Source organism: Hoplias malabaricus, chromosome 14, assembly GCF_029633855.1.
Source record: "Hoplias malabaricus isolate fHopMal1 chromosome 14, fHopMal1.hap1, whole genome shotgun sequence".
Classification (NCBI taxonomy): Eukaryota; Metazoa; Chordata; class Actinopteri; order Characiformes; family Erythrinidae; genus Hoplias; species Hoplias malabaricus.
The window spans coordinates 26,202,817-26,222,092 of record NC_089813.1 but is presented as its reverse complement, the minus strand read 5'-3'; the positions used below and the strand labels follow the sequence as shown (position 1 = coordinate 26,222,092).

At 37.6% G+C, this 19,276-nt stretch overlaps 1 protein-coding gene across 2 annotated transcripts in view; it reads right to left on the bottom strand.

Moving 5' to 3' along the window:
• The window catches only part of grid2 (glutamate receptor, ionotropic, delta 2), a 599,368-nt gene that overhangs the window by 516,354 nt on the left and 63,738 nt on the right, over positions 1 to 19,276 (bottom strand). For both annotated transcript variants that reach the window (XM_066644040.1, XM_066644041.1), the window contains exon 2: positions 7,165 to 7,320. In XM_066644040.1, coding sequence (XP_066500137.1) covers positions 7,165 to 7,320 — 156 coding nt within the window. The remainder of the gene's footprint in view (positions 1 to 7,164; positions 7,321 to 19,276) is intronic.

The following is a 19,276-nucleotide window of genomic DNA, read 5'->3' as shown; positions in this document are numbered from 1 at the left end:
CTGCCATGAACTAAATAGTGTTTGGTGCACTGCCTCTCATATGATTACGTCTCTGAAGTCTTGTTGTCTTTCTATTAATTGCCATTATATAAACACTGACATGCAACTCTGGAAATTCAAAACCAAATCAGGGCATCCATATGATTTAGCCAATTGCAGTTGCAGTTGTAACCAACTGCAGTTGGATGCAGTTAGAGCAGGGAAAACATTCATGTCATTTGGCAGAAACTGTGATCCAGCATGACTTATCAATACTTGAATGATTCTAAAACATACAGATTAATGCACTGTTAGGAGTCTTGCCCATGGACTGGGAACTGTACCCCCAGCTTCTGTGAGGAGTGGGTGTTATTTGTGTTATTTGTTTTATTATACCAACTACAATACCTAGCACTGATGCAAAAGTGTCTTCTAAATAGCCTCTGTCCATTTTAGCCCTATTTAAAGCTATCATTTATTCATATTTATAATGAGGATCTGACCTTACTAGACACTGACCTGACTTGAATGTGAGGTCTTATATAACAACTGAATCTACAGTAATAAACTATAAACTCTTCCACAGTTAGGGTGTAGTTGGTTTGAGGGAATTGTGTGAATCGAGATATAGCTGAAAGGCTTGCCAATCTACTTGTCCTTCACCGTGGCTGACCTTTACTGTATACCCTGGCAGCTCCTTGAAAAGGACAAAAAAAGGTGCATTTATGTACAAGCATATTGTATTTACTGGCATGAGTCCCCAGAGACAGATTGGAGACCAGACAAGCTACTGATGAGAGAGGAAGCTCCAGCAAGCTTTTTCTTTTTCTTTCTTTCTTAGTTTTTTTTTCACTCTCTCCCTGGATGTAGATGTTGTAAAACTGTTCTGGGCTCTAATGAAAACACATAAGAGCAGAATTTGTGTAATTTTATCAAAGCACTTTTAACCGATGTGTTAATCAAAGCTATGTTTCTGTTAATGGGGGTGTATTGTTGTTAAATTAGTGACCTCTTTTACCCTTGAATCCAAAGAACTGGGTTTCTTTTCTTTACTAAATGATGCGAAAAGGTGTTTATAAAATCAAGAAAGATTGACTCTGACTCTGACTCTCTCTCTCTCTCTCCCCCATTTCTCTTTCACTCTCTCACCATTGGAAGCTGACAGAATGGTAACCAATCTGGCCCCACTGTGCTGCCAGTGTATGTGTACAAGGAAGAGGTTTAAAAAAAATAAATAAATAAATAAAAAACCTTGACACCTCCAAATTGAAAGAAAGGTTTGCTGGCACTCTGCGTAGCTTTTGTTTGGCACTGGAGCTGACACAGAAGACAGAGGTGTCTCACGTGGGCCTTGATTAAGGAGGGCTCAGGTTCATCTTACAGACAAATTACCTGCTTGGATGCACTGGCGGCAGCATGCGTCATTCCTGTGGGAAAAATCAGATCCGCTGGATGTACTTTTAGATCAGAGTTTCTGGAAGAATGGCTGGTTTTTTGGTGTTTTCTTCTCCTCCCTTCCATCCTCAAACTCAAACTCCAAACTCTGTATATACACTGTATGTGGATTTTCTCATTATGATATTTTTGTAAGTACATTATATTTATATTCAATAGATTTCAAGGTGTTTTTACTTGTTTTAAGTGATTCAAATCTCTCCATTTCTTTGGCAGATTATTTTAAGCATTATTTCTTGTAACAGACCTATCAAGGAATATACCACATTGTATAAAACTTCTAACAATGAGCAAAAGCACCTAGAAATGCATTGTATAAGCTTATCATAATCCCATAATAAGAAATAATAAACATTTAGGAAGATTTCACATAAAAAGAGGTCATTTTTAAAGTGCAGACACCACAGAATGTTGCAGAATCCCTGCCCAGTTCTGTTCTGAAATAACCACTTTTAAAATTAACAAGATTTTTGTTTTGAAAATTGGCTAAGCTCTGAAATGTGTTTGTCACACAGAAGCCCAGCCTGAACGCATCTTTTCCCAAGCCACTCAGTGTCTGCCAAACTAAACTAATAGCACAGCTCCTGCTTTAGCATCAAGCTGCAAATCTTAATCACTTTGGCAAAATTTAATGCAAAATATTTACTCGCTTTGAACAGACGATCCTATGGGATTTGCAGTTTAACAAACTCAAATCTACTCACTCTGTAACTGTGTGTTTGCATATTTGGTAAAAAGAAAAAAAAAATTAAAATGTAATTTTATAAAGTGCTTACTGAGGTTTTAAGATATGTCTAAGATACTGTTGCCATGGCAACGAAACCACAAGTCTATGTAATTATTATCCTGAAAGCCAATGAATGCTTTGGTTTGTTGATCATTTCCATTGGTACGTTAGTAACTGCTTTTGCCTTTCCTAAAGCTTCTGCTTCTAAAGACGGCTTAGATGTGTTGCTTGATGCTGCATCACACTGAGCACTGAGCCCTTCCCCATTCAGATAACCATGCCCACTCTCACCAGGCCTGGCATTTCCAAAACAGATATCTCCGATTGACAGGAGAGAGTTAAAAATAAATGATGTAATGCCTAATCACACATTTTTTTTTTTACTTGATGACAGTTTTAGGGACTGATTGAGTAATTAATTAATATATATATATATATATATATATATATATATATATATATATATATATATATATTAATTTTTATATATAAATTATATATATATATATATATATATATATATATATATATATATATATATATATATTGTGTATATATGTATATTGTGTATATATATATATATTTTTTTTTTTTTTTTTTTTTTTTTTTTTGTGACATTGTCAAGATGTTTTGGGTTATTTGAAGCATATTCTGCCCTCACAAGAATGAATTTACCCTCATTACTATTATTAATGTCATTGCACAGCTATACAACAAAATGTGGACTCTGCATTTAATCAAATTACACCCAATAGTGATTTGTGGCAGAGAACACACATCCCCGGAGCAACAGGCAACCTTACTCAAGCCATGGATATTGAGGGATGAGAAAGCACTGTTCCTTCACTTCCCCACTCTCAATTTTCCTCCCATACCAGAGGATCAAACTGGCAACCTTACAGTCTCAACCCTGCTTCTTTGATATTTTGGCCACAGCTGCCCATATATGAAACTAACAGGCTTTGATAATATTACGAAACAGGTTTTGAATTAAACTATTTATTAAAACATCTTTAGTAAACATCTTTAATAATAATATTTTACTTTCATCTATTTCTTGTTTAATATGTACCGCCACTGGCTTGATGTTACCATAACACTGAAATCCCTCATAGGAGTCTAACATAAATTAGTATTATCTTATCCGTGACAAAACAAGTAAACAAAGCCTACTTACAAAGTGACATACACAGGTTTCTACATGAGATATTGTTGTGTTATGGCATGCTTGGCTGGCATATGTTCATAATTCAGTGGCTGTATCTAACTCAGTGTTAACAAGCTTGAAGGTGGAACATGCATGGTCTCTCTCTCTGTATTATGTAGGTCAAGAAATAATGGCTTCTACACCCTAAAAGTACATTGTTTGTCTAATACACGGGGTGTAATGTTCAGCTGAATGCATATTTCCAATAAAGAAACTCACTTACTGTTGAGATAAACCGTTTTGAACATTTTTTTGTGACAGCAGTGACACATTACCATTTGCAAACCTGGTAAAACACAAAGTCTAAACATTAGCTTAATGAATATAGCTCATATAGCAAAAACATAAGCTAAATTGGGGAGCTCCCAAGCTTGAGCAGATCCAACATAGCTGATGATATTTTTTTTTCATAGAAAATGGAACAAAAAATAGGCTCAGCAGTAGCACTGCAGGAAGCTAAACAGATGTTTAAATAAATGAGGAATGCATAACAAGGTCCAGAATCACACACCCATGCATAGTGCAGGCATCAGCACTCATGCTGAACCATAACACATGTACACCTGTAATTAGGTCCTTGCAATAGGGGACCATACAAGAAACAAAGAAATAGAGAAATGAAATCATGGAGAAGGCTACCAGGGAGCAGCAGACGGAGGAGACGAGGACCTTAAGAGCAGAATGTGTAGTTAGCTAATATTATCTTCTCCATTAGACAGCATGGGTCAGCCACAATATGGCTCAGGCACCCATTCACGGGCCATACAAGACGCAGCTAAAAGCATCTGAGTCTTTGAGTGCAATTACTATATTCTGAGAAATGCCCAGGCTCTTTGGGCCCTGGGCCTTATAGATGTCATCAGTACAGGGCAGGACTATCAAGGATGAGTGACCAGAATAATTATATGTATAATACCTTGTGCACACATACATTTCAGACATATATACAAATAGTATTGTGTATTTATTTGCATATATCATTAAAACAAAAAATAACAACTTAGCTTTAATGTACATTTAAGTCTCTTTGTAGGAATTGTTTTGGTTAATAATTCATAGACATATCACATAATGCAAATTATATCTCTGGTGGTCAAATGATAAAAAAAAATTGAGATACCAATTATTACACAATAATGTTCATATTGCCACTGTTATGACAAAGCCAACCCCATACCCCAAATATGTGATTAAAAGATGCTTTGGTAACATTTAAAAATGTAACCAATTGCACCATATATAGCCAATCAATCAAGACTTGTTTGTGGTCCAAGCTTTAATGTTTTACTTTAAATCTGTAGCTCAAAAGCCAATGTTTCAAGAAACACAAGAAATTAATAGACACCCAAAGGTTTTTTTTAAATAAATCCCCAAAATATGTCTCACAGACATATATAGAGTTGGTTAATTGCAACAAATGACCTTATTTGAACTTTTTAAAGTTTAAAAAAACACTGTGAAACTTAAAGCAGCAGTCAACCAACAACTGTTTTGCTGAATTCTCTTATGCAGAACCTGATATTCCTTCATGTGCACACGTCACACAGGCACTCGGAGAGGCAAAATTCAAATTATGCATGTGATCTTGTTTTTATTTCTAAATATGTATTTTCAGATTTACAATTGATATTTAAAAAGACACTAAATAAATTATAGCTGTAAATCTATGAAATTAAATTAAAAAAGGGACAAAACTTGTCTAAAATTGCCCAATGTTCAGCTACACAGTGAAGTTTTGTCCAAAACTACATTGTCAACTATGTGCGACCTTAAAAAACAACCTGGATGCAGACTAAGAGAAGCCTGGGTGTATTTTAAAGGAAAGGTTGAAGTAATTATTGACTATTTGTTAGCAATGTTAATGTTGAAGCTTTGGTGCTAAACAAAAGATGCATACATATGTACTGACTGCTCTGTTACATCTGAGAAGGTAAAGTGAAAAATTGTGGACACTAGATTTTTCTCTGAAACATTGCTTTACATTCATTGATTTACTTCAAACTGTCATTTTAATTAGTTAACATTTTATTGACTTAAATACATATGAAAAGTAGTTTCCATCTGACAGCATTTGACTGTAGAGTATATACAGTTTCAAGATTTGCTTGTACAGTATACATCAAGCAAACTCTGTCCAGCACTGTCCTGGAAAAGCTGAAGCCAGTATTATTGACATGTGTAGTCCACTCTGCAGTGGTCAATACCTTAGATAGATTATAGGACGTTGCTCAAATTCAATGTCAGTTACTCTTCAAAAAGCTAGAATATGTGGCACAAAAAAAGTGAGGGAAGCAAGAAAGACAAGTTCATATCTGTTCAGCAGAGGGGATTTGTTTTGCTGCCTAAAATGCCAAGACTGAATAGTCGTCCGTCTCTTTACTCACAGGACATCAAAAGACAGAATTTTACTTTGATAACGTTAGCTTCTACGATGGATGGTGCCTTTTTTTTTTTTTTTTTTTTTGAGAGAGAGAGAGAGCTTTTTTGAGAGTTATGTAGGCCTCCAGACTGATTAGGAAGATTAGCAAATATCAGTGAAAGTTTGTCTGTGTTCAAAACCCCTCAATTCAACCATCCTCTGCAGAACAGCCTCCAACAGATTGCTGTGATCTCTCCATTATGAAAAAAAATGCTTGGGTGGTTGAAGAACATCATCTTATCTCAGAGCCATTTAAAACAACAAGACTAAAACTTTCCTCGAGGAACAGAAGGTGCAAGTGATGATTTTTTTTTTAAAGCAGCTAAATGCCTAAGTGAAACATACTGCAATTATCCAGAGTAGGGAAGAACAGAAAAGTGCTAATTTGAAAAAGCTAGTGTATGCGTCGACGCACCACTGAGCCTGAGTCTAATCTTAGTGGCGGAGAAACAGTTGTTATCTGTCCTCTAGTGTCTAGCTCAAGAAAGACCAAGTGAAGTGTTCAGAGTGTTCAGAACAGAGAACCAAGAAGATGGCACGCTCTGTCCAAACAACCAGTGGAGAGTGGAGGGAGGATATCCAAAGTGGCTGCACTTGAAAGAACTCAGTGCCCTCAAAAAGGCTATTTAAAAGAGGCTTAGGAGATAATTACCGTTCATAATAGACATTTCCTGCATAATCTGATTATCTTTTCCTTGTGTGCACGTTTCATTTGAATTTCAAATGAATCTTTTATGGGATCAAAATATTTGCCTTACAAGAAATTGTCCACAGAAATCAAGAATAGTACTTAATAGGCAATTGCTGCTTTGATATTCCCCTTGGTGGAAACTTTTTTCCCTAATAGGTGTCATAAAAGTATACGAAGTATATTAAAGCACTCGAGAATTTCAACAACTTGCAGTTAGATGTTTTCATCTATGAATAAAATGCTTCACATTTTTTTCTATATTCCCTTTTTTTTTCTTTTTTTTGCACATTTCTGGCAGATTATTCCAAAGATAATGATCTCAATATTTAACAGTAATATAGTTGCATCATTGCTGTCTAGAAAAACCTCGTATTTCTAAAATGGAAACTATAGGAGAAGGGCAAAATGTGTGTAAGCTGCAAAAGAAGTTAATGTAACAACGTTTATTTCTACGCTATTTTGGACTTTGAAAACTTTTAGCACAAACTAAAATATAATTAGCAAATAAAGCCTAAAAATATGCTAAAACCCACAACTAAAATGAATATACAAGGCCACATTCATAGCCAGATCTGGTTTCAATTTTAAAACCTGTCCTGATGAATTGATTTCTTATTCACATTACATCATTTGAGCATGTGAATGGCCATAGAACTGGAACAGTGTGTGCTAGAGAAGAACCCTACCTTCCTGCACAGCCTGGAAAGGGTTGTTCCCATCCACAAACTCCACTGAGATGGTGATCTTCTCTGTCTCCAGGATTTCATTGTTGAGGTTGAGGTCTGCTACGGCCATGCGGAACACCTCGTCATCCTTTTTGGCAGCCTCATCAAATATGGCCCCTGAAAAAAGTGAATTAGTCTTTGTTAGACTGGGATAAATGGCACAAAAGTCCTAATCAAATCGCAGTAATCAATATCAAGTACATTGCTGTTAAGGTAACCCTTTACGCTGTGAGCAAAAATTAAGGCAAATGGATCAAAAGAAATGATCCACAATGTTTTCTTCATAAGGAGGAAAAAAATCCTCCTCCTGGAGAATGCATGTTGATTTTCAGATGTTGCCAAAGCCACCAGGGTTTCTAGGCCTGGGGTCCAAAAGAGCACTCTGTCTATGTGGATATGACCCCTCCCTGTCATCCACTGCACAGCACACAGGCATCTGTCAGCTGACATAACATATAATAAATTAAATAATATTATTCATTCATTCATTCATTATCTGTAACCACTTATCCAGTTCAGGGTCGCGGTGGGTCCAGAGCCTACCTGGAATCATTGGGTGCAAGGCGGGAATACACCCTGGAGGGGGCGCCAGTCCTTCACAGGGCAACACAGACACACACACACACATTCACTCACACACTCACACCTACGGACACTTTTGAGTCGCCAATCCACCTACCAACGTGTGTTTTTGGACTGTGGGAGGAAACTGGAGCACCCACAACCTCCAGGCCCCTGGAGCTGTATGACTGCGACACTACCTGCTGCATCACCATGCCGCCTTTAAATAATGTTAGTAACCCTTAAATAGCACTTTTCTAGACACAAAAATGCATTTTACATTCTTTGGAACATTAGGGAGTGCAGCATCAACCTGGATGGTGAGACCGCAGGGATAGATGATGTGACCATGGGGATAGCGCCCCCTGTCGGCTCCACCTACACCACGTCCATTAGCCACCAAAACATTCTTAGGATGTCAGTTATCCCAATACTAGCAAGGCCCAAACCTGCTTAGTTTCAGTGAATTTGCATGTTCTGATGTTCAGATTCTATTGCTAATGTTGAATTGGAAGTTAGGGTTAGTGTTCTCCTCCAAGCATGTTGAGCTGTGCACTAGTGTTATGTTCAAAAAGACACAATAACTCAGAGAAATCATGTGCTAGTCTTCACTTTCCCAGCTTGTAGCATTATATGATAATTAAATTGGGAGAGTACATAGACACAAGGCTCCAGAGACACAACATTTCCAAGATTGTATTGCAAGATGTTGTTAAACAGGGATTTCCGGAACTGAAGCAAGCAAAGACAAATGATCCCTAGTAACATAATCCTAGTGTCTCAGTAATTAATATGTTTACACATTTTTGCCTTTGTGTGTGGGCTTGTGTGTTTGTGTAGAGAACTGAACCTTTTCACTATGACAGTTAAACATTTGTGGGGGAATATGTGACTACTCTTCTAATGGCCTTCAAATTTGGAAATGTGGTTTAGGTTTAGAAAATTACTCTGACATTCATAGCTGCTCACTGAAATATTCCTATGGAAGGTCTTTGATACTTGTACTTATAATCCAGTAACTGGCCTGGCTTATCAGTACTACATTATGATTATAACATTGTTACTAATGCTCATCCCAAAGCTATATTTCTCAAGGAAAACCCAAACATTTCCAAGAGGAATGGACACTTAAATAAAAATCCTACTTTTGTAAAATCCTACATTTTTTGTGTTTGTTTAACTATGATATTACACACTGGGGACAATAGGGACATTTCATTTGGTCCCACTATTGTTTTTTTTTTTCTTGTTTTGCAGTATAAAATACACTTAGAGTAAAATTTACTTTGAAAAAAAGAGGGTCAAATGTGGGTATTGTCCAAACCTATAATAAAGAGGTCAATGGAAATCCCAATAGAGATAGTGATACAAGCGTGTTTTGTGTTCCCACTTGTATTGACGGCTCATAAAACTGAGCATTTTAGCACAACACCAGCAATTTTCTGGCCACAGGTATAATTTAAAGGTCTGCACTTTGATGGCTCAGAAATGATAGAAGGTGATGTGCATTTACACTCCATGGTCATGACAGTTGTGTGCAAGTTGTGGCACCCAGGGCAGATTATATCTTTGCTTGGAGAAAAAAAATGTCTATAGAGAAAACAAACACATCTGCACATTTCAAGGTCCTGCAATGTTTATTTAATTAAACTTACTGAGGGGGGGAATGTGGCAATGAAAATTGATATAATACATTTTATACTATTAGAGCTATACCTTGTGTCTCTCTTATGTTCTTTTGTTAACATGTTCTCCTTGTTAACATGGCCTTGTAGTGTTTATATATATATATATATATATATATATATATATATATATATATATATATATAAACAGGTCATGCTGCACTATATCTGTCCATTCTGATTGATTCACACAATGTAAAGAGCAGCTGATGTGTTCCAATGTAGAAAAAAATGAAACTGGAAGAAATAGAGATACATGGTTTTCTTCAGACTGTGAGGTTCTGCAAAATCCGGCGCTTGAAGAATCACACCAGTTCTTCACAGACAGAGCACAGCAAACAAAAAAACACCTGTCTCATTCTGCAAGACAATCGCAAAAACACATCTTCAAATCCATCTCACGTTGGAAGTCAGCTGTGAAATCAAACAAATGCCCGTGGTCAGTGGTGAAGTTCCCAAGTATAGTCACAGCTCCTGGAGATCCAGGAAAGCTGTCAGAACTTTAACAAGACAAATCTCCCTCCACAGCAGAACCAAGACAGTTACTTTGTCTTGAATCCTCCGCAAAACACCATAATAGGTCTTTTATCTGCTCCTGGAATTGAGTTGCCATAGAAACAAAACTCAAGGTGGAAGCTTCAAAAATGTACTTTAAAGCTCCATATCTCACCCTTGGCAGTGTGAAATGCTATAGAGGAGCAGTGGCTCTCCCAGCACATATCTCTCAGGCATCTGCACCACCGCCTCATTCCAACCTGAACTAAAACGATCACATTTCAAGCACAAGCTGTAATTAAGAGATCTGAAGGCAGAATCCCTTCCCACTGCCTTGTCTTTCTCTCACTTTGCAGGTTTGGAAATGTCTGGATTTGCATGCTCTGCCACCCATAGTGCCTGACACAAAAAATAAACAGAGGCTGCTATATGACCAAGGCCTCGACAGGAACAGCTACCTATGGCACTCAAATCAGTCCCGGAAACCAGTACATCTCTTCATGCTGGATTTAATTACACTGTGAACAAACAGCGCTTGATTAATGTGCCATTTTGAACAGTGTTCGTGCTGGAGGTAGAACATAAACTGCAGCTTAACTTTTTCTGGAAATGACAGCTTCTCAGACTCGTCATGGAAAGCAGCAGCAGGTGTTGTACTGGAGTACCTCAAAGTTCTGAATTACCACAGACTTACAATACAATATAAGTTTGTTCATTCACATTGTAATTAGTGAGTTCAGCTACTTTAACGTGCATGCATTATGCAGCAGAAAAAATCGGCAGGTGTGCACTGCTTATTCAATCTCCACAGAAATGTCTGAAATATAATGGGACCATCTTGAGCAGCACATGTGAACTCCCAATGGTCACTATACTCAATACAACGCATGGGCTCACTGCACTGCATAAGAGCTATATTCTCTAGGGTGATAGCACACCATCCAGTACTTTCAGGATAAGTAGAGTTCACTTGTTGTCACAGTGAAAAATATGGGTACCACTTTAAAATAAGATAACACTTTAAGCTTTTAAATATATGTTTAATACATGGGTATTAATAAGGTTGTAAACCCCTTAACGGTCATTAATAATAATTTGTAACAGAAATATAAAGGGAAACAGTGACCTCTTTTTCATCTAATATTGAGAGTGTCAGTATGTACTGAAAATGTCGAGGTAAAGAACATGCAGAGACTTTAGAATGTGAATATAGAGATTTAATATGTTAAACTACACACCACATTATCATCAGTGTCTAAAAAGTCATTCTATCAGAGGTTAATTGATTAAACTAGCTTGTTAAGTGGTTACAATTATTAAAAAACATTTGCTGAAAATGACAGGGATAATTTCAACTGATGGAGAAGACAACGTAAGGTCAGTGTCCAGAAATCTGAGGTTTAACTGTAGATGGATGTGGGTTCACTATTTGGCAAACAGAAGGTCTCTGTTGCACTTTCTGTCCCTGTGTTTGAAATGGCTCCCTATTCCCTATATAATTCACTATATAGTTCACTATTATAGATAACTGAATTCAGGAGGGTACTGAATGATTTTGGACATACTTCATGTGGGTTTTTACCAAACAACGCAATGGGTTATGGGTAAACTGATATCTGTTAGTGTACATTGATTGTAAACTACTCTTTACAGTGCATTGTGGGATTGTTTGAGTGCACTGAAAATTGTCCACTATGTTTTCGGACCCTACTACTAAAGGGCGGAACCCCAAAATAGTGCACTATATAGTGAATAGGTTTCGAACAAAGCATATCTGTGTTATAAATGATTATTAATTATTTTAATGCATTCACCACCTAATTAATAACAATTAATAAACAGATTGTAAACCATTTATAAACATTAATGAGAGTATTCTTATTCTAAAGTGATACCAAAATATGTATCCCCAAAATAGTATTTTTACAGAAGAAGGAAAAAACACATTTCCTTCTAAAAAATGTCAACGTAAAAATATGTGTGACCACAAATGTAAGCCATAAATTGTAGTTTATTATATTCTCAGATCTAGAATCAGCCTAAAAACAGCTAAAGAGGGTTTTTAATGACACCAGCATTCAGTCCCAAACTGGTGTCAATCTAGGTCCAAGAAAGCAATCTTAGATGTCATAAAGTATTCAGACACCTTTGTGTACTTCTCCTCTAAAATCAAGGGTATTAAACTGGAATTTATTGCCATTTTGCTCTGAGAGGTACTTGTTTTCAGGGAAGGACTGACACATGATGATTGCCCATTTCTGCTGGGATTTGAGTCCCAACTTTGAGGGCATTAGTGAAGTCAGGGGCTGATGTTGGCCGATTAGGTCTGGTTCGATGGTGCGTCACCACTCTAAAGAACATGATTTTACTGCTCCACTGTCCAGTGCAAGGGAGCGCTATATACCTCTGGCTGATGCTTGGCACTAGATATGGTCAGCTTTGGTCTGTGTGCACCTCTTCAAGAGAGACCCATTCCATTGTTATTGCTTTTCAATGAAGATTACACAGCTGTGTTCACACTATTGATTGCCATTCGTTATTACCTAAACAGTCACTAATGATATGGGGTGTCTGTAAACTTCTGGACTAATTATAAATGACTCAGTGAACCTTAAATATGTACCTTGTGTTGCTAGTGAACTCATTCCAATTCCTGCCCCATTCATTCACAGTGTAATCACTGTGAATGATTTGACATTGATTTACACTTTCATTGCAGTTTTGTTTGTGTTCCATGAACACATTTTTAGTGAAGCACACAAAATCAGCACAACAAATTAAAGGGCCCATACCTTGGAAAATCTTTTTTTTTTATCTTTTTCATTATAAAAGTTTATGAAGTATATATGTAATGTCCCCTCGTCTCAGTCCACGGTTTCTCATTATCAACTCCCTTTGTTTTGCTAATAAAAGAGACTATTAAAAAGATTTCTGGGCTTGTTGTTGTGTGTTTTGTATAAGTGCCCTGTCAGACCTACAGCCTGGTGCCACAGTAAGCACTGATTAAATGTAAAATATATCCCTCACTGTGCAGTTTTTACAGACCATATATGGAAAATAAGCTACAAAACTGCTTCTTCTGATATTTGTGATGTTACAAAAAACAACACATTCTTATACTAATTAAAATTCATGAAGGTCCAGTTAGAGAAAATGTCCTCAAGCCAAACTCTGGAACATCATATTGTCTAACTTGCAGTATGATATTTGCCTTTCACTTTACTGCTTCTCCCCCCACCAGCTTTACAATACCATCGACCCTCTGGTGATCCATCTCCATATTTATGACCTTTCTGGTTTTACCGTACAAAAAGCTTTTATCTCATCTAATCATTTATCAGTTATAGGTCCAGGTCCAGATAAGACAATGTCTGGGTGCAGACCCATTTCACCTGCTCCACCTTTAGCAGTTCAGCTCTATGTGTTCACACTGAAGTAAACTGAAGCATTGTTTCTTCTTAAAGGGCCTTTAAAATAAGCTAAACAATACAGCTAAGGTCATTAGAAGCTAGGTAATTTACATATAACAGTTTTCACAGTAACACATTTATTTCTGTATTTCTTATAGAATTAGACAGAAATATTTATTTTGACCTAATCATAATATTGTATTAAAGGTGACAAATTTTATAACAAATCTACTTTTCTGTTTCTATTTACCTATATACAGTGACGTAAAACCCAGACTGTTCTTTTGTGGTCGCTCAAAGTCAAAAAATGAAATGAAGTAAAGTGTTCTGATATTGTACTGCTTATTACATAGAGTGCAGAGATGTTAGAATTGTCCTGCTTCTTCATGTGAATATCTCCAATCACAGCGTTGGATCTGAGTTTATATGCGAGCACAAAAACAGGAAAATAATATTAAACAGAAAGAAAATTGTGGCTAAAACCAGAGTTTCTGCCCGTCTCTTTTCACAGCTGGGCTCTCATGCTGAATTGGGCTGGGGCTTCCTCTCATTTAAAGGAACAGGCACTGAAACGGGTTGTTCTGAACAGGGCTGTTTAGACATGAGTGGAAGGACGGGGTCTTGTATGTTGCGGTATTTAGAACAATTCATGTCACAGATATTTCATTAAAGCCCCAGGAAACTGTGTTAACTTGTGGAAAACTAGTATAATATGCCCCAATATTATAGTAGTATATTGTGGACAATCAAAGTAGTTCATTCATTCATTCATTGTATGTAACCGCTTATCCAGTTCAGGGTCGCGGTGAGTCCAGAGCCCACCTGGAATCATTGGGCAAGACAGGAATACACCCTGGGGGTGGGGGTGCCAGTCCTTCACAGGGCCAGTCAAAGCAGTTACCCAACTATATTTTACATTATTTGTGCACCAGGTGAACTGCACTTCAAGCATTAGATCCCAACTGAGTCTGCAACAGTTCCATATTCCTTGTTACTATCAGTTCTACAAGTGGGCAGTGAGTCAGTTGTGGCCTGGTGTGTTCATGCCTACAGTGTTAGTCACCATCAATGAAGTGTGGTCATTTATGAGGTCCCTAATGAACAAGTGCTTTTGAAGAGGGGGGCCCCCCTACCAATCCCATCAAAAATGCAGTTTACAATCAAGTGCCGGCCCTCACGTCTTTGATATTCGTGTCTGAAGCTCTCCCTCCTCCCCTTTGCCCTCCTCTGTTATCTGTTCACATTAATGTCCCACATGTTATGATCTCTGGGGTGGCTCCAGGGCTGACCAATCTGGCCTTTGCTGTTCACAAGAGCTCCAAGTCAAATAACAGTTGCCGAACTCTTTTCGACACCCACATGACCACGACAAGGCTTGCTGGCCATTCTGCAGGAGAGGAAAGTGGGAGGAGGATGAGGTGCAGTGAAGTGGAATGTGAAGCACACAATAAAAAGGCTCTCACAAGCCCATAACTCAAAAATAGGGTAGGAAATAAGGATGGGCAATATGGCAAAAAATATATATCCTCATAGTAACATCATATGTTACATTACAGACAATGCATTAGCAATAACAGCAGTGCTACATTTGATAAGGATACACTGTCTTTGATGCAAACCAATGAATAGCATCATAAGGTGGCTATGTTCCTAAAAGTATGTGAGTGAGTGACTGAGTAAGTGAAAGAGGCACTAGCCATACCTCGAGATGAACAAATATCACAGTATCCCTGCTTTTTAATTCTGGTTTTAACTTGCCCTCGCCCACTTCATTTTACCATTTCCCCTCGAGGGAATCCTTGACACCATCTTAAGGGCCGTTCCATTTCTGCATGAAGTGACAGGAAGTGTATTAAATGAGCCCTTGTGGGGGTGAGGGACTGAGTCAAAACTGATGTCCACTTCAGAAGCAAAACTTGCACAGAATGCAACGTGGTGTATTCATGTCCATAGCAACAGCAAAAACAATATTGAACAAAACAGTTTAAAAGTCTAAACCAAAAAAACAATATTATATTTAGGTTAAAAATATGAAGATAAAATATAATATAATGCTGTAGAGATTCTGTATCAATGGTAATGTGCACATCAACAAAAAAAAAATGAGTTCAGTGGGATTCGTGTTTGATTCGCGATTGAAAAAAACCATTCCTTGCTGCCCCCTCTTCCCCTTGAACTGTGAGTGTCTACTTGTGTGACTTAGGTGATACAAACTTCTAAGATGTCAGTCAAAGTGTACAAGGGCAAGTGAAAATCAGTTTTAAAACACAGCTTATATATTCAGCAATTAGAAGCTACCTTTACTCATTAGTGAAACCATGTACTGTGAAGCGAAGCCTAATGCCAACTGTCAGCTAGAGGGGTATAAAGCCCAGCAGCACTGGGCTGCAGAGAGATGGAAAAAATGAAACATGCAACATCACTAACTTCACTAATGCTCTCATGACCATTAAATGTTATTAAATATTCATTGAAATCCTACAACGTCTAGTCTATAGCCTTCCCAAAAGATTAGAGACTGCTAGGGACACAACCATTGAACCTTTAATTGCTAAACCAAGATAATGTGTTCTAGAATCACATATGCAATATGTCATATTAAGTGATAAACCAATTGAATACAGTCACATTGCCAAACCCTACAGCTGCAGAAGGTGCTAGTGTGTTTTCACAGCATGGCCAGTTTCAACACAACTAGGTACTGGCAAACTAAAAGCTGAAAACCAGATGAAACCAGTTCTGGTAAAACTAAATTAGAACCCCTTAAGCACAAGGCAAGGCTCAGACGCCTGTGGCATCTTCCTTCCTAAGTAACACTGATTAATATCCAAGAGCCATTTTGAAGAGGAATAAAATGTGAAAATCATATTGTTCTCCATCTTAATCAAGCCCACTCACTCAGCCCGGGGGGGTTCCCTTCCCTGGAATGAGAGCGGATGTGTTGGGGAGTGTGTGTGTGTGTGTGTTTGTGAGGGCAGCTGTGAATACTGATTTACAAGCTGCTGTATTCCTGCTCCCAACAGCCTGTGTGGCTGCAGCTCTTGGGCAATTGGATTGTGAGGAAAAAGGCAAGCATCACCACATAAATCAGAGAGCAGAGTTAAAGTGTTGAGCCTGGCCATATTCGACGTGCCAAGGGCAACCGCGACAAAACTGTAGCCTGACCACATGTCTACTCTCCAATTCAAAGGTGTAAATGTGCTTTTAGAAGCCTGAGTGGGCAGTGAAATATTTTCCTGTTTTCAGGATATTTAGAGGGGGAACTCACTTCCCTCTCAGATGTGAAAAACCCCATGGAATTGGCCAGTAATCACTCACTCACCCATTCACTCACTCATTCACATCTAACCAAACGCTCCCTACTGGAGCAAAATTCAGTGTGTGGCATCAGTGCACACTGAAATGATGAAACCTTTGTAGTGTTTCTGTCTCTATTTGTAAAGCTGGTTATAGGTACATTACATATAGCATGTGTGGAATAACCAGATTATTTGATGCCCTTTGTATAAAGTTCTTGAAACCTGATAAACATTTTAATCTGCCTAATGATAGTATGTGTTTACATGAGCAGACCGGCAGTGTTTATGCTGTTTATGTTGAATAAGATGTATATTTTGTATTTGTTGTAAAGCATTTCTTTTATGTCTGATATATCATTAATATTAATAAACCCAAATAAACATTGGAATAGTTGGTAAAATGCAAATAAGGCAGAAAGCAGTGAAACATCCACTTGACCTGCATTTCAACAAACACAGTACAAACACAATATATTTTCTGTTTGAAATTATCAACCTAATGGATTTTAATGAAATTGCAGCCTGCAATACATCCCAAAAAAAGCTGGAATAAGTTATTTTAGACTCAAAATGTTTGTCCTTTTTTGTAACAGGCAATAGAACAATATCCACAGAGTTGGACATATTTACCCCTACAAATTTGACTTATCCATGTGTCCTTGTAATTACATTACTGAAATTTTGGAAGTCATAGATATATTCAAGCAGTGATGTAACATATTTCTACAAGCATACAAATAAGCAGACATTGGCCAGACAGAGAAGAACTGCCCTTAAAGTGAAAAAACTTGCAGTAAAACACTTTAAACTTTAAAACACTTGCAGGCAAGTTCAGCATTCTTCTTCTTCGATGAGTTAATAGGTGGCTTGCAATTGTAGCTATGCAAAAGTCCAAGAGTCAAAACAAATCAAGACACTGGTGGGAGAGACCCGCAAATGTAATCAGGTCCATCAACTCTAGTACCATCATCCATCTAACAGCTCTATAGTTCCTTCATGAATCATTTGCTTCATGAATTAGTAACCACAATATCACGCAAATTCCAGATAAGAGTTTTGTTTCACTACTGCTTTACTACAACACGAAACATGGAAACTGTGCAAGTGTTTTTATCTCATGCTTCTAGAGGAGTAAATATTTTTCTCTCTCTCTACAGCATCCTATTTCGTTGGTCTTTTCATAATCAAATGTCTGAATCAGCAATTACCACACATTATAAATGGAAATGATGCAGTGTATACATGACTTTGACAAGACCTTAGCTAAAAATACCATCACATATATTTCACAAGCTATATGAACCCAAAAAATATACTAAATAAATAAATAAATAAAGATTTCTTTAGGTCTTTATATTTTTAGCCATTGCAGCTAGTGGCACTATATGGGTCCACACTGTCAGGCCTGTTCTTGTTAAGCCGTTGGTGGGATGTGAGGGAGTACAGTTGGCTAAGGAATCTCTGTGTCTCCCAGCACTTATTCAGCAATGGAATCCAGGCATGCATGTGTTCCAGTTGTGAGCTTTCCACTTTCCTGAAGCTCTCTCTCTCTCTCTCTCTCTCTCTCTCTCTCTCTCTCTCTCTCTCTCTCTCTCTCTCTCTCTCCCTCTCTCTCGCCCTCTCTCTCTCTCTTTCTCTCTCTGGACTTCAAGCTGAACATTGCAGCTGTTCTAGCGTATGCATGAATGCTATACAAGTTGGGTCTGAAATCAAACACTTCTAATCAAAATAGTTTGCCAAAATAGTACTTCAAGAAGATTAGTGAGTCCAGAATCATAGTATTCATCAGCTAGCAGGGGAGAAGTACCCAGATGGCACACTAAATCCAGTCAAGATGAAGTGTAGATGAAGTGTAGACACTGTTTATTGCCATAATTCTAGTAGTATGGAGGATGTCAACTTTATGAATATTGCAGATGCAGGAATGCTAAAATAGAAAATAAGAAGGAATCTTATCCACTGTAACAAATATACCCTGAAATAGCACAAATACACACTGTGTGATTTCAAGTTGTTAACCCCATGCTCTGCACATATTTGGGTATCGTTTACTCTAGGCATCTGATCCCACCCATGAGGAGCTTGCTAATTAGCTAATAAGACCAATTCTGCCTTCAAGTTGTTATGAAAAAAAAATGCCATCTACAAGATAAGTACACATGGGTGCTACAGCAATGATGTAAAACACATGCTCATTTCTTAAAATGCCCAGTGTAATCTAGTGTGTGATTATAAACAAAATCACTGAGGAGTATGTTATAGCATAAGAATAAGTTTGTACTAATACCTACCCTATATTGCCAGTAGTATTCACTTATTCAACCAAATTATTGAATTCAGGTGTATCAATCACTTCCATGGCCACAGGTGTATAAAAATAAGCACCTAGGCATGCAGGCTGCTTCTACACACATTTGTGAAAGAATGGTTACTCTCAGTGAATTCCAATGTAGTACTCTGATTGAATGCCACCTATGAAACAAGTCCAGGTATGAAATTTCCTTGCTACTAAATATTCTACAGTCAACTGTCAGTGGTATTATAACAAAGTGGAAGTGATTGGGAATGACAGCAACTCAGCCACAAAGTGGTAAGCCATGTTATGTAGCAGAGCAGCATCGGC